Genomic DNA, 14,786 nt, shown 5'->3' on the forward strand with positions numbered 1-14,786 from the left:
GGGGCCAAGCTTCCTGCCATCCAGGACCTATATAGTAGGCAGTGTCAGAGGAAAGCCCATAAAATTGTCAGAGACTCCAGTCACCCAAGTTAGACTGTTTTCTCTGCTACTGCACGACAAGCGGTACCGGAGCACCAAGTCTAGGACCAAAAGGCTCCTCAACAGCTTCTACCCCCCCAAGCCATTAGACTGCTGAACAATTCATAAAAATCGCAACCGGACAATTTACACGGAACCCCCTTGTACACTGCTTTCACTCGCTGTTTGTTTGTTACCTATGCATAGTCACTTCGCCCCCACCTACATGTACATATTACCTCAACTAGCCTGTACCCCCACACACTGACTCGGTACCGGTGCCCCCTGTATATAGCCTCGTTATTGTTATTCTTGTGTTACTTTTTATTTTAGCCTACTTGGTAAATATTTTCCTCTTGAACTGCACTGTTGGTTAAGGGTTTGTAAGTAAGCCTTTCACAGTAAAGTCTACACTTGTTGTATTCGGGACATGTGGCAAATAAAGTTTGATTTGAAAAGTGAAATAACCTCTAATCTTTTAGAACCTCTCGACTTTTGTGAACAAATTCAGTGCATAAAATTTAAAAAACAGACACTAACATTAATAAACCTTTCATTCACCAAAACGACACCCCTTTCAGTGATGTATTGCAGGTGCAACAGGTTATAAACACAAAACAAGCCAACATGACCCTTGAGCTCTTGTTCAACACACCTGCATTTATTAACAATGACAGTAAACTATGTGAGAGACAAACATGATGAATTTCTGGAATTTTTTCCCCTCTTACTCATTGTGTTTGCAAACCACAAGGCAATGATTTAAAAAAAAAAATACAAAAGGAATGTAACCAGTGTTCTTCCCCTCAGAGGAGGGCAAAGCTATTACACTGTACTAATGCGCCATGGTCAATAATGCTCTCTAGTATGAAGCCGAGATCCAGAATGAGTTTCCAACAGCATTTGTCTGGCATATTGAATCTCATGCACTCAGAGTAATGACAAAATGTACAATGGAATGTTAAAAGATGAGAGACAAACCATACAATTGTTCTGGTCCAGATCATAATACAGAACTCCTGTTTCATGGCCTCATCGGCGTGGTTTCCAATTCTGAAGTACAGATATGAACATGCATTTCCCAGCATATGTACTGCATTCTGATACTGCCTCGAGGGGGTACTATCAGAACTGGAATCATAAAGATGCTAAAACGTGTCAAATTCAAGGATCTACTTCAGTAAATCACATCCCTTTTTCACCCAGACATTTCCATTGGTCAACTATCCCATTTCTGACATATTTCCCCATGGTTGTAACTTTACTGACAGCATAGCTAGCCAAGGAATGTTATTTTGTGAACATATTTAAATTGAGTCTAGTTTGTAGTTAAATGATACTTGTCCAGTGTCTGCCTGCCATCTGTGAGGAGAAGTCTGTTTTGTGATGAAGACTTTACAGGCAAGTCCCTTGGTTAGGTCCATTTGAGAGAGTCATACATTAACAGACATCGTATCTATCCGAATGTGTTCTACGCAGTTCTCTTTCGTTTGGTTAGTAGAGGTCAACAGTTTTGATTCACAACTGTAGGCAAGGTATTCACTAAGAAGATGGATTAAACATATAACATATACCGCATATAGCCAAGCGCAAAGTAGCAATAATACCATTGGGGACAGTGGATTTAAAGGTCTTGAGATGAGAGAGGCACTGCTTATCTCTAAGGTGGACCGTGTGTGTTCCGTACTGGCACACTCACTATGCTACGATCAGCATCCTATACAAGCATACTGTATGGAGTTAGTAGGCCCATGATGCTTCAATGTCATACAAGACAAACACAAAAAAATTGAATTTTTTTTGAATGTTTTTCCTTTTTCTTAAAAAAGGTCCAATGCAGCCATTTTATCTCAATCGGAACATTTCCGGGTCACAATTAAGTACCTTACTGTGATTGTTTTCAATTAAAAATCAGCAAAAAATCAGCAAAATTATTTCTTAGCAAAGAGCAATTTCTCAAGCAATACTTTTTCTAGGACTGTCTGGGAGTGGTCTGAGTGGGGAGGGGAAAACTGAAAACTAGGATGTTTGAAATTCTATTAACTAATTAGGACAGGCCAAAACCCCATCCCACCAAAACAGGCCGAAATTCACAGGCAGTCTTTTCAATCGACTCTTACAAAGGGCATTATCATAATTTTCACAATTTTACAGTATTATTAAAACCTTAGTGTGGAAATATATAATTTTACACAGGTAAACCATGTTGACTGCACTGGGCCTTTAAGTCCCTTTTAAGTTCTCGGGTTCACTACCACTTCTCAGCATGTGGAAGTTGTTCGCACATCGACTCCAATATTACCTAATACTGCAAAATATGGTCAGAAAACCTGTCAGCTTATTCCAGAGATGGTAAACCAGGAATTACCCACTACCTGATGACCTGGTATTCCTTCTCTCAATCAAACTCACTGAAAGAGTGACACCTCCTGGTTTAGAGCAGTACTGCAACATCACAGAGATGTACAGTAACATCGGGCCCATGAAAACAGATGTACTTGACAAGAGTTTTCACAGTTAAAATACACATTTTACAGTAAAACCCAATTAAAATGATACAAGGTTAAAATAATAATAGGGCCATTTTTAAGAAGAAAAAATGAATACATAGTGAGGGCAAATGAGTCTGACCTGTTTGTGCTACTAGGGGACAGAGAAGTAATGAGAGGAAGTTCCAAATGCCTAGTCTTGGATAAGACACTGTTAACAAACATGAGCAGCACAGCGGGAGCAAGGCAGCTGACTGGTATTATTGGAGATTCAAGTGAGAGCATCGCGTCTACAGACAAAGACCTTTTAATGCACTTCAGTAGTCCAGTGGCATCCTCCTCCTCCTGTCTCCATCTGCACTGACCTGAGATACACTGGACAGCTGACAGGAGGTCCTCTGGTAGGAATCAGATCAGACACACTGATTTGCTTTTACCTTCCCTATGTTTTTCAGATCAGATGAAATCAAGAAATGGAGACAAGGCGATAGGAAGCCACTTTGAGGCATGCTGGAACATTTCCCCCCTGCCTTCGTCGATCTCTTTCATAAAGCTGCTATGTAACATCAACATTATCCCATGGTTCTAGTTACCCCAACATTACACAAAGATTGCAAATCCAGTCCTCAAATTTAAAGGGCTAGACCGATCTGGGGGGCTAAATTTCAACCCCTTTGCTAAACTAGCAGTGATTCCAGACTCAAACGTTAGAGCGTGAGTTAAGACCTTCCTGGTTGGGGCGGGGAAAACCCCGGATTCTGAAATTGATATAGAGCGAAGCACAACGTCAAATAATACTGACCCTCCACGTTATCAGAACCCAAGGTGAGACATACGCAAGTAAAACCACGAGTAACACATTGAACTGTTACGCTTGCACATATTCGCACCCTGTTTGCCATTTTGCTAATATAAAAAGGGAAACGTGCCACTTCGCGTGGCCTACATCCACTTGGAATTAGACCCATCTTCTGGGTACCCAATCTTCTCGATGCTCACGTCGACTCCATTCAACACCCTCCCACCCCCAACCCAGCCACATTGCTTAAGCTTTTCAAGCCATTTTAAATATATGTAAAGAATATATACAAAACAAGCATATCATCACTGTACAAATGAACTTGAACCCAACCCGAGTCTTTCCATCATACAAGGCGAGCAGTTGAGCAAAAAGGGGAAGCGGACATTTTCTTTTGTTCAGTTAGTAGAAATCAAGAGAGATCACGCCACACAGCAGAAACACCGTCTGTCACCAGTAGGCTATACACTAGTATTTGAGGATCTATTAGTTTCTCCTGTCCAATTCTGGTCCCCATATCCAGTTTATTATTGAACCGGCAAGTCTAGTACAGAAGCGTTAAGTCAGCAGGGGCTGTATTTCCTGGTTAGTTATTTTACATGTGATAAGACGGAAAGAAGAGCATAGAAGACAAGCGACCCCCTTCACAGATTGATCAATTGGGTAGTTAACTAGTTGAATGTGGTTCGATGCAACAAGGACTCCAGGTTCTGAATAAGGAGCATATGGGGATTGTTGGGCTCGAAGCAAATGACAGACCTCATGATTTGTTTTCGTCCAGTTTCGCTTGCAGGTGTCTTTTGAACCCCCTCCCCCCCCAAAACTGCTGCCCCTAAAGTCTTCCTTCCTCCATTATTTTCTTCTTCTGTTGTCGTTCTTACAATCCGTCAAGGAAAGCGTGGATTGGAAAAAGGATAGTCTCAGTGTGAAGGCATTGTTCCTCCTTTCCCTCTCTCTGCCAGAGGTTTAGGAGGGATCGGAGGTCTTCAGCGCATCCACCTTGGTCTCCAGGTCTGTGATCTGAGGAGGACAGAGAGGGGGGGGGGGGGGGCTTTTATTACACACAAAATCCCAAGGCGGAATGATCATAACTCAGTAGCATCTTCATGCTATGTGTCTAGATTAACCACAGCAAATTGTCTTACATAATTATTGAGAATGTCATGAAATATTTCCACACACAGTGGAACCTAAATATACAACACCTTGTCCTGGAGGTTGTCTGCCTCTTCCTTATGAGTGGCCTCTGTCTCCTCTTGGGCTCTGCGCTGAGCCGTCTCCCTCTTCAGATACTCAATCTCCCTGAGACACATAGCGTGGCGTGGTTAGGCTGAATCCTGCCCATCCATCCCCCTCCTCTCTTGCTCCAACTCCTGAATCCTCCATTCCTCTCTTCCTTCTACAAACCCCAGAATCCCCAAATCCTCTACAAACCCCAGAACGCCAATTCCTCTTCCTCCTACAACCCCCCATTCCTCTCATCCCCCTATTAAGTGCTGAGCGATTAGTGCTGTTTTGAGGTCGGTTCGTTTTCGGTTCAATTATACAAAAAATGATCACGGTTTTCGACAAAACCAAATATAGTGAACATTCAATTGCCGAAACATTGAAAAACGTTCCATTGTCTCTGCCAGGTGCACATTGGGTAGATATCAATAGAAAAATAGGGAATTACTATGAAATAATACAATTTTTCAGTGTATATTATTTAGTTTTTATTTGATGATTTTATTATTTTAATTCAGTCATCATCTCATCTCTGATTAGGCAATAGCAACCAGCCAGCCAACCAACCAACGTTCTCTGTGCTCCCCATACTGTACTGTCTGAAGAACCTAGTAGCTGGCTAAGTATGCTGAAGAGCTGTCTGACGAAAAATAATTTTACTAGTTCCCTTTCAGTCAGTAAACTTCGGTACAACATACTATAGAGAGTCGTACTCTCGTGATTTCAGTTTAAGGATCTACAATCACGCCTGACAAGGCCAATGAAATGCATGCCTCGCCGGAAGCCCTGCCTTCCATTGGTGATAAGTGTGATGGTCGGTTTCATTCCTTCAATTATTCCGCTCAGTATGAACAGGAATGATTCACGCTACTAAAACAAACAATTAGAAAACGAGACCGTCTTACGTTGTGCCAACTAAACTGTCCCATAGTGGTAGAGCGTGCTCATCCTCTGGACGTTGTGTGCTGAAGTTTGTATTTGTTCTCATACGTTTTCTAAAATCACAAACGATTTGTTATTCTTCAATTTGCTGGTGCGATGATTAAGATGCCTAAGAAAACGCCCGGGACGACGATGGCTAAGCCATTTCTCTGAAAGATACTCACGATCTACAGTGGGGCAAAAAAGTATTTAGTCAGCCACCAATTGTGCAAGTTCTCCCACTTAAAAAGATGAGAGAGGCCTGTAATTTTCATCATAGGTACACTTCAACTATGACAGACAAAATGAGAAAAAAAATCCAGAAAATCACATTGTAGGATTTTTTATGAATTTATTTGCAAATTATGGTGGAAAATAAGTATTTGGTCACCTACAAACAAGCAAGATTTCTGGCTCTCACAGACCTGTAACTTCTTCTTTAAGAGGCTCCTCTGTCCTCCACTCGTTACCTGTATTAATGGCACCTGTTTGAACTTGTTATCAGTATAAAAGACACCTGTCCACAACCTCAAACAGTCACACTCCAAACTCCACTATGGCCAAGACCAAAGAGCTGTCAAAGGACACCAGAAACAAAATTGTAGACCTGCACCAGGCTGGGAAGACTGAATCTGCAATAGGTAAGCAGCTTGGTTAGAAGAAATCAACTGTGGGAACAATTATTAGGAAATGGAAGACATACAAGACCACTGACAATCTCCCTCAATCTGGGGCTCCACGCAAGATCTCACCCCGTGGGGTCAAAATGATCACAAGAACGGTGAGCAAAAATCCCAGAACCACACGGGGGGACCTAGTGAATGACCTGCAGAGAGCTGGGGCAAAATACCAGCAACAGTGTGTGAAAACCTTGTGAATACTTACAGAAAACGTTTGACCTCTGTCATTGCCAACAAAGGGTATATAACAAAGTATTCAGATAAACTTTTGTTATTGACCAAATACTTATTTTCCACCATAATTTGCAAATAAATTCATTAAAAATCATACAATGTGATTTTCTGGATTTTTCTTCTTCTCATTTTGTCTGTCATAGTTGAAGTGTACCTATGATGACAATTACAGGCCTCTCTCATCTTTTTAAGTGGGAGAACTTGCACAATTGGTGGCTCACAGGGTGAGATCTTGCGTGGAGCCCCAGATCGAGGGAGATTATCAGTGGTCTTGTATGTCTTCCATTTCCTAATAATTGCTCCCACAGTTGATTTCTTCAAACCAAGCTGCTTACCTATTGCAGATTCAGTCTTCCCAGCCTGGTGCAGGTCTACAATTTTGTTTCTGGTGTCCTTTGACAGCTCTTTGGTCTTGGCCATAGTGGAGTTTGGAGTGTGACTGTTTGAGGTTGTGGACAGGTGTCTTTTATTCTGATAATAAGTTAAAACAGGTGCCATTAATACAGGTAACGAGTGGAGGACAGAGGAGCCTCTTAAAGAAGAAGTTACAGGTCTGTGAGAGCCAGAAATCTTGCTTGTTTGTAGGTGACCAAATACTTATTTTCCACCATAATTTGCAAATAAATTCATTAAAAATCCTACAATGTGATTTTCTGGATTTTTTTTCTCATTTTGTCTGTCATAGTTGAAGTGTACCTATGATGACAATTACAGGCCTCTCTCATCTTTTTAAGTGGGAGAACTTGCACAATTGGTGGCTGACTAAATACTTTTTTGCCCCACTGTATGTGTAGTTCGTCTCCGCTTGCAGCCCGCTCAGGCGGCCCTCGCTCAAACCATTGCCCACGGCCTGTGTGACTCGGTCAAGCACCGCTTGCCACTCTTCCCAGACTTGTTCATGAAGGGTCCGGTCCCACCTCGGTTATGTGGACTTTCTTGACTTGGCTAGCTAAGCGAGCTAGCCATGTTGGCTAATACGCATAGGCGAGCTAGCTATTCCCACGGTGAAATACGAATAGCCAGGGGCACAATGTTTCGTGAGACCGCCAGATCATAGGCAGTAGGGACGACGAGGGATGTTCTCAGTGTGTGAATTGGACCATTTTCCTGTCCTGCTAAGCAAAATGTAACGAGTATCGTTACTATTGGGTGTCAGGGAAAATGTATGGAGTAAAAAGTACATTGTTTTCTTCAGGAATGTAGTATAGTAAAAGTTGTCAAAAAGATAAATAGTAAAGTACAGTTACCCCAAAAAACGACTTTAAACCGAAGGATCAACTCCCCATAGTATGTTGTACCTCGTTTCCCTCAGGGAATAGTAATTATAGTCATAATGCTACATTCATCAAAGTAGGCAAGTCATACTTTCAAGACTGCTTATTACCAAATACTGCAACTATCAAATCAGGTAGCGCTACCACACGAGATGTCTCTATCCATCATCCTCTCTCGTGCGGTCTGTGTGTATCCGTCTCTGTCCGAGCTGGAAAGAACAGGCGCAATTCATTGTAGTTAATTACCACATTTCTGCGGTGAACTAATTTGCTTAAATGAAAACTACAACTCCCTTCGGCCCAGCGTCTCACATCGTTCTTGACTTGAATTCTCTAGTGAATTATTTGATTTCTCTCTAGAGAAACGGCGCGTTGAGCTAAAAAAAATGTAAGTAATTGAACCAACGTAGGTAATTTAATAACAAACCCCCGCAATTTCAGTTAATCGCTCAGCACTACCTCCTACAAATCCCAGAATCCTCCATTCCTCTCTTCCTCCTACAAACTCCAGCATCTTCCATTACCCTTTCTCCTATAAACCCCAGAACCCCAATCCTCTTCCTACTACAAACCACCAGAACCCCCCATCCGTCTCTTCCTCCTACAATTCCCCCCATCCTTCTCTTCCTTCTATAAACTCCAGAATCTTCCTTATTTATCAGCCTTACTTCTGCTGGTATTCCTTGATGAGGCGCTTGGCCTTGCTGTACTTGCGCTCCAGGGTCTGGTACTGGGCCTGCGTCTCCTTCAGGTGTTCGTCCACCGCCTGACACAGACTCTGGGCCTCCATCCAGTAGCCCTCCAGCTTCTCCATGCGCTCCTTGTTCTCCCGAACACTCTGTTCCAGCTGGGCACGCTCCATGCGCCAGCGCAGCTTGTCCTGCTCTGCATGCGCCAGCTAGATGAGGGGAGAAAATGTAAAGTTTATCCCTGTATACTTCTAGTTCACTCCTGGACTGTGCGTTTTAGTCCCGGGTCAAGGTGGGTCTGTGAAACAAGTCCCATGTTTGTTGGGTAATTGATTTTGGAGCAGGTCTAACCTTTCTCTTCAGCTGTTGAATCTCAGCCTGAGTGACCGCATGCTTTATCTGAAGCTACAGAGGGAGAGAGAAGAGAGAGAGGTTAAAAATGGACACCATGGCTCACTCCAGCACAATGTCTCATCTCATACGCTCTCTCAACAAGAAGTTGAATATAACTTTTTCTTCATTTTGAGATGAACATTTGCCTTTGGCATCAAGCCTCCCTGCTCACCTCTTTGAACTTGTGGGCCAGTTTCTCAGGGTCCATCTCCATGGGGGAGAGCATGTCCTCATTCTCCGCCAGGTCAAACACTTCTATGGCGTTGGGGAACATGGGGCTCATCTCCTCCTCCTCGTCCGTGGCATACTCACCTGTCTGGAGGACATTCAGAAGATTCAGAGAATATTCACCATATATTCAGAGAGTGCATTTAGACATTCCTGTCATGTTGTGAACCAACAATGGTCACACAGTAACCATACCTGCCCATGTAACTACCATGTGAAGTAAATACATGGTTTTACCAAAGGGGAACCAAGGTTTTTTGGGGGTCCTCACAGGATAGGCCTCCATTTCTATTTCTCATCAATGTTTTCCCTCTACCCTCAAATGGCCACTAGATGGTGAAGTTGAGCTTAGAGGAAAAAGCCCTCAAGGAGTAGAACGATAGTGGGCCAGAACTGACACCCTAGAATTGGGCAACCACCATTTTGTGTTTACCAGGGAAGCCTGTCAGAAGGCAAAGCTTGTCAAGGGACTCTGTGGCTGCAGTGATGTGAATCTTTGTTGACAAATAGTCTACATACAAATTTGACTATAATCAATTGTTATGTTGATTGGTGCAATAAATCCCACTCTACTGTTCTGTCAATATGGACCTGGTGAGGTCAATAACAAAACACACACACACACACCTCTGTTAGATAAAAGGAAATTCCCCCTTCCTTCACACACACTGAACTCCAACACACTCACTCCTAGGGATGGGTACCGAAACCCGGTATTAAACGGGCCCCGGGGCTAAATTATGAAAGACCGTAGTATCGATAAGCTTCGATGTTATCGGTTCTGCTTTCGGTACTGGAGAAATTAAGAAAATACATTTCCTATTCATTATTGCTACATAAACGTTATCTTGCACATTTTCTCACCAACCGTTTCTAATTTGCAATAAAAATAAGACATTTGTCTATGATGCAATTTCGCTATTCCCAATCCAGAAGAGAGATCCCTCTCGCGCGTCTCTCACACGTTACAGCACCCTGCTCTTAATTAGTGACAATGGCGGAGAGAGCTACACGTTCAAAAGTGTGGTTACACTTCACCAGAGTCGATGCTGAATGCTCGTTGCCACAAGTGCAACAAGACTTTTGCTTGTAAGGGCAGAAACACGAGCAATCTGTCCAAACATCTATCGAAAGTGCATCATGTACAGGCAGAGAAATGCACAGTTTTCGACTGCCTAGCTCATAGTTCATCTCTTGTTGCCCGATCTACATTATGCATGTATGCTAGCAGTCTAGAGCCCACACACGGAGTTAAAACAATTATGCGAACATGGGTTCATGGTCAAAAGTAATCATCAGCCAGCTGATTGAATTTATGAATGCACCCATAGCTAAACAATCACCCATTTAAAGATTGTGCAACTTTGTTAAAATTGCAGTTACAATGAACCAACCCACTCCTCCCTCTAATACAGCTGGTCCAAGCCAAAGACCAGCCCAAACCCCTTCACACTGGCAGCTAGTGGGAGGATGACTGAGTGACACCTAGCCGTGACCAGGTTCATAGTGAAAGGCCTACACCCCTTTTCAACATTGGAGTCCAAGGGCTTTAGGCCAATGTGATTACTGAGCTGAAGGACGTGCCAAAGCTGGCCATCACATCAGACGGGTGGGCCCGCCTCTGTCAGGACCACTATCTCACTTCTTATCGTGCACTACACAAGCCAGGGCAGTGTAAAACAGAAGGTCCTCCACACCAGGACAGTGTAAAACAGAAGGTCCGCCACACCAGGACAGTGTAAAACAGAAGGTCCTCCACACCAGGACAGTGTAAAACAGAAGGTCCTCCACACCAGGACAGTGTGAAACAGAAGGTCCTCCACACCAGGGCAGTGTAAAACAGAAGGTCCTCCACACCAGGACAGTGTAAAACAGAAGGTCCTCCACACCAGGACAGTGTGAAACAGAAGGTCCTCCACACCAGGACAGTGTAAAACAGAAGGTCCTCCACACCAGGACAGTGTAAAACAGAAGGTCCTCCACACCAGGACAGTGTAAATCAGAAGGTCCTCCACACCAGGACAGTGTGAAACAGAAGGTCCACCACACCAGGACAGTGTAAAACAGAAGGTCCGCCACACCAGGGCAGTGTAAAACAGAAGGTCCTCCACACCAGGACAGTGTAAAACAGAAGGTCCTCCACACCAGGACAGTGTAAATCAGAAGGTCCTCCACACCAGGACAGTGTAAATCAGAAGGTCCTCCACACCAGGACAGTGTAAAACAGAAGGTCCTCCACACCAGGACAGTGTGAAACAGAAGGTCCTCCACACCAGGACAGTGTAAAACAGAAGGTCCTCCACACCAGGGCAGTGTAAAACAGAAGGTCCGCCACACCAGGACAGTGTAAAACAGAAGGTCCTCCACACCAGGACAGTGTAAAACAGAAGGTCCTCCACACCAGGGCAGTGTAAAACAGAAGGTCCACCACACCAGGACAGTGTAAAACAGAAGGTCATCCACACCAGGACAGTGTAAAACAGAAGGTCCGCCACACCAGGGCAGTGTAAAACAGAAGGTCCTCCACACCAGGACAGTGTAAAACAGAAGGTCCGCCACACCAGGACAGTGTAAAACAGAAGGTCCGCCACACCAGGACAGTGTAAATCAGAAGGTCCGCCACACCAGGACAGTGTAAAACAGAAGGTCCGCCACACCAGGACAGTGTAAAACAGAAGGTCCGCCACACCAGGACAGTGTAAAACAGAAGGTCCGCCACACCAGGACAGTGTAAATCAGAAGGTCCGCCACACCAGGACAGTGTAAAACAGAAGGTCCGCCACACCAGGACAGTGTAAATCAGAAGGTCCACCACACCAGGACAGTGTAAAACAGAAGGTCCGCCACACCAGGACAGTGTAAAACAGAAGGTCCGCCACACCAGGACAGTGTAAAACAGAAGGTCCGCCACACCAGGACAGTGTAAAACAGAAGGTCCTCCACACCAGGACAGTGTAAAACAGAAGGTCCGCCACACCAGGACAGTGTAAAACAGAAGGTCCTCCACACCAGGACAGTGTAAAACAGAAGGTCCTCCACACCAGGACAGTGTAAAACAGAAGGTCATCCACACCAGGACAGTGTAAAACAGAAGGTCCTCCACACCAGGACAGTGTAAAACAGAAGGTACGCCACACCAGGAGTGTAAAACAGAAGGTCCACCACACCAGGACAGTGTAAAACAGAAGGTCCTCCACACCAGGGCAGTGTAAAACAGAAGGTCCGCCACACCAGGAGTGTAAAACAGAAGGTCATCCACACCAGGACAGTGTAAAACAGAAGGTCCGCCACACCAGGGCAGTGTAAAACAGAAGGTCCGCCACACCAGGACAGTGTAAAACAGAAGGTCCGCCACACCAGGGCAGTGTAAATCAGAAGGTCCGCCACACCAGGGCAGTGTAAAACAGAAGGTCCGCCACACCAGGAGTGTAAAACAGAAGGTCCGCCACACCAGGGCAGTGTACAAATCTGTGGCAGAGGAGATCGCAGACATTCTGGAAGGGTTTGAGATAGAGCCGAGCAAGATTGCCAGCATTATCAACAGTCACAGCTACAATCTGGATGTTGCCAACAAGAGGCTACACATCCTAAAAATAGGATGCTTTGCGCATACATTGAATCTGGCAGTGCAGAAAATCTACAAAATGACATAAATTGATAAATGGGCAGCCCGAATCAGAGCAGTGTTCGAGTGGTTCAAGAGATCCTCGATGTCCAAAACAGTCTTGAAGGAAAAGCAGCAGCTCCTTGGTAAGAAGCCAGTTCAATCTAATAAAGTAGTATTTAGAAATTCCCACATTTAACAATTTAATTCAATATTCAAGTGTGCGGTAATTAAACGCATGTTGATTTTTGTTGTTGTTTCAGGCCTTCCACAACACTCACTCATCCTTGATGTCAAGACCAGATGGAACTCTCTATCTAATGAGAGATTCATGGAGCAGTATCCAGCGATCCAAGCAGCAGCCTTGGACCCACAACTGCGAAAAGCAATGATCAAGGTCAACCTGGACAGTCTGAAGGATGAGGACATCCATAAGGCTGAGGAGTTTGTCCAGCTCATGATAATCCTTTATACATCCATACTGTGTGTGTCATGTGAAAAGAATGCCACCTGTGGACAGATCAAACCCATCCTCCAAACACTGGAAGAGCACTTCACTGTGAAGCATGAAGATACAACGTTCGTGGCAACCATCAAAGAGAAGGTGTGGGAGAACCTCTCCGAGCGCTATCAGGATGAGGACATTCAAGCCTTCCTGCATGAGGCCACAGCAATGGACCACAGATTTAAAGGGAGGCCGGTGAGTGACGCCACCTGGGACAGGCTGAGGAAGGCAACTGTTGAGGCCAATGTGACAGGAGCAACACCAGGGCTGTCAGAGGAGCCGGAGCAGACAGACACAGAGCACCAGCAACAGTAGGAGGAGTCTGAAGGAGAGGAAATGGAGGAAACAGTCCCTCCATTGTACAAAACAAGGAGTGTCTTGGAGGAGCCGTTCTCAGAGTTGAGAGAGAGGGAGTTGAGGTTGACAATCCAACAGGACACCTCGTCCCTCACCCTCAGCGAGCGTGTTGACCTAGAGGTTGAGCTCTACAAAGGCCTGCCTCCCATCTCCATGGCTGAAGATCCTGTGATGTGGTGGTGGGAGAAGAGAGATACTCTGCCCCTCCTCACAAACATTACAACAAGCTACCTCTCTGCTCAAGCCTCCTCCACCCCTAGTGAGAGGGTATTTTCGACAGCAGGGAACACAATAAGCCAGGAGAGGTCCCGACATCTGCCAGAGAAGGCAAATATGTTGATCTTTCTTCAGAAGAACTGCTAAGAACTGTTAGTCCTTTTGCAGCCTACCTGCATGCCCCACCCGTGATGCTCTATACCACTGTATTTTCTTTTGCAGGAAAATATTGTTTATTTCATTTGTTTTACATTTCCATCACAACATTAGAGTCTATAATTGTGATTTGTTCAAAACATTGCTGTTTCTTTTGCTGTAAATAATAGTTGATTTATTTTCCATTTCAGAAAATAAAGCAATGTTAATTCTGTTCTTCATTTGTTTCGTTTTCCCCCGTAAAAAAAGAACTAAAAGAACCAATAAGAATACCCTTAAAGTACCGGATCGATAAGCAGTATCGGTAAGAGTAGTAATAGCCTTAAAATCTTAACGACACCCATCCCTACTCACTCCTAACACCCCCCATCTCATGCCCACACACACACACAACACACAGACCGACACACAGCCATTTCAAATATTCCTTTAACAACAGCCGCCGCCTGGGACGACATCCCAACAAAGCTTTCCTAACCTTGTCATACCAATGAGTCACTCTCTCTGAGGGAATGCCACACACTCCCCCCCCCCCATCAACCCTGGGCTGTCTGCTCATCTGAACCCTCCCGGTTGGGCCAAGCATCAAAGCCCTGAACGCGCCTGTCACAACAACACTGTCTGATATGATGTATGTCAACTCTCAAAACGTGCTGAAAATGTTTACACCGTTTGAACGTTGCATAGCCAACCAGAGTTGGGGAGAAACTAACAAAGTGCAGAGACTGAGGGATGAGCCGGAGTCACATAGGACAGTGCCATCTAACGATGCCTATCAATAAAAACAAGGCCAAATAACAAGAACTATTCATTTTTAAACAGATCAGAAAGGACGTGTATGGTAATGCATCTTTAGCAGTAAATTCCATTGATGCAGGTTCAGATCTGTTGGGAGAGGGGCTTGCTCTGATGGGGAGACACAGTGTGATGGAATAC

At 44.4% G+C, this 14,786-nt stretch overlaps 1 protein-coding gene across 1 annotated transcript in view; it reads right to left on the reverse strand.

Annotated features, from left to right (window-relative positions):
• Nucleotides 1-718: 718 nt before the first annotated feature.
• Nucleotides 719-14,786, reverse strand: part of LOC139565400 (neurabin-2-like) — a 64,386-nt gene continuing 50,318 nt past the window's right edge. Inside the window, exons 7-11 of the mRNA XM_071385710.1 lie at nt 8,957-9,100; nt 8,743-8,796; nt 8,371-8,600; nt 4,572-4,668; nt 719-4,386 (exon numbers count right to left, since the gene is read on the reverse strand). Coding sequence (XP_071241811.1) covers nt 4,333-4,386; nt 4,572-4,668; nt 8,371-8,600; nt 8,743-8,796; nt 8,957-9,100 — 579 coding nt within the window. The 3' untranslated portion in view covers nt 719-4,332. The remainder of the gene's footprint in view (nt 4,387-4,571; nt 4,669-8,370; nt 8,601-8,742; nt 8,797-8,956; nt 9,101-14,786) is intronic.

Source organism: Salvelinus alpinus, chromosome 36 (genome assembly GCF_045679555.1).
Source record: "Salvelinus alpinus chromosome 36, SLU_Salpinus.1, whole genome shotgun sequence".
Lineage (NCBI taxonomy): Eukaryota > Metazoa > Chordata > Actinopteri > Salmoniformes > Salmonidae > Salvelinus > Salvelinus alpinus.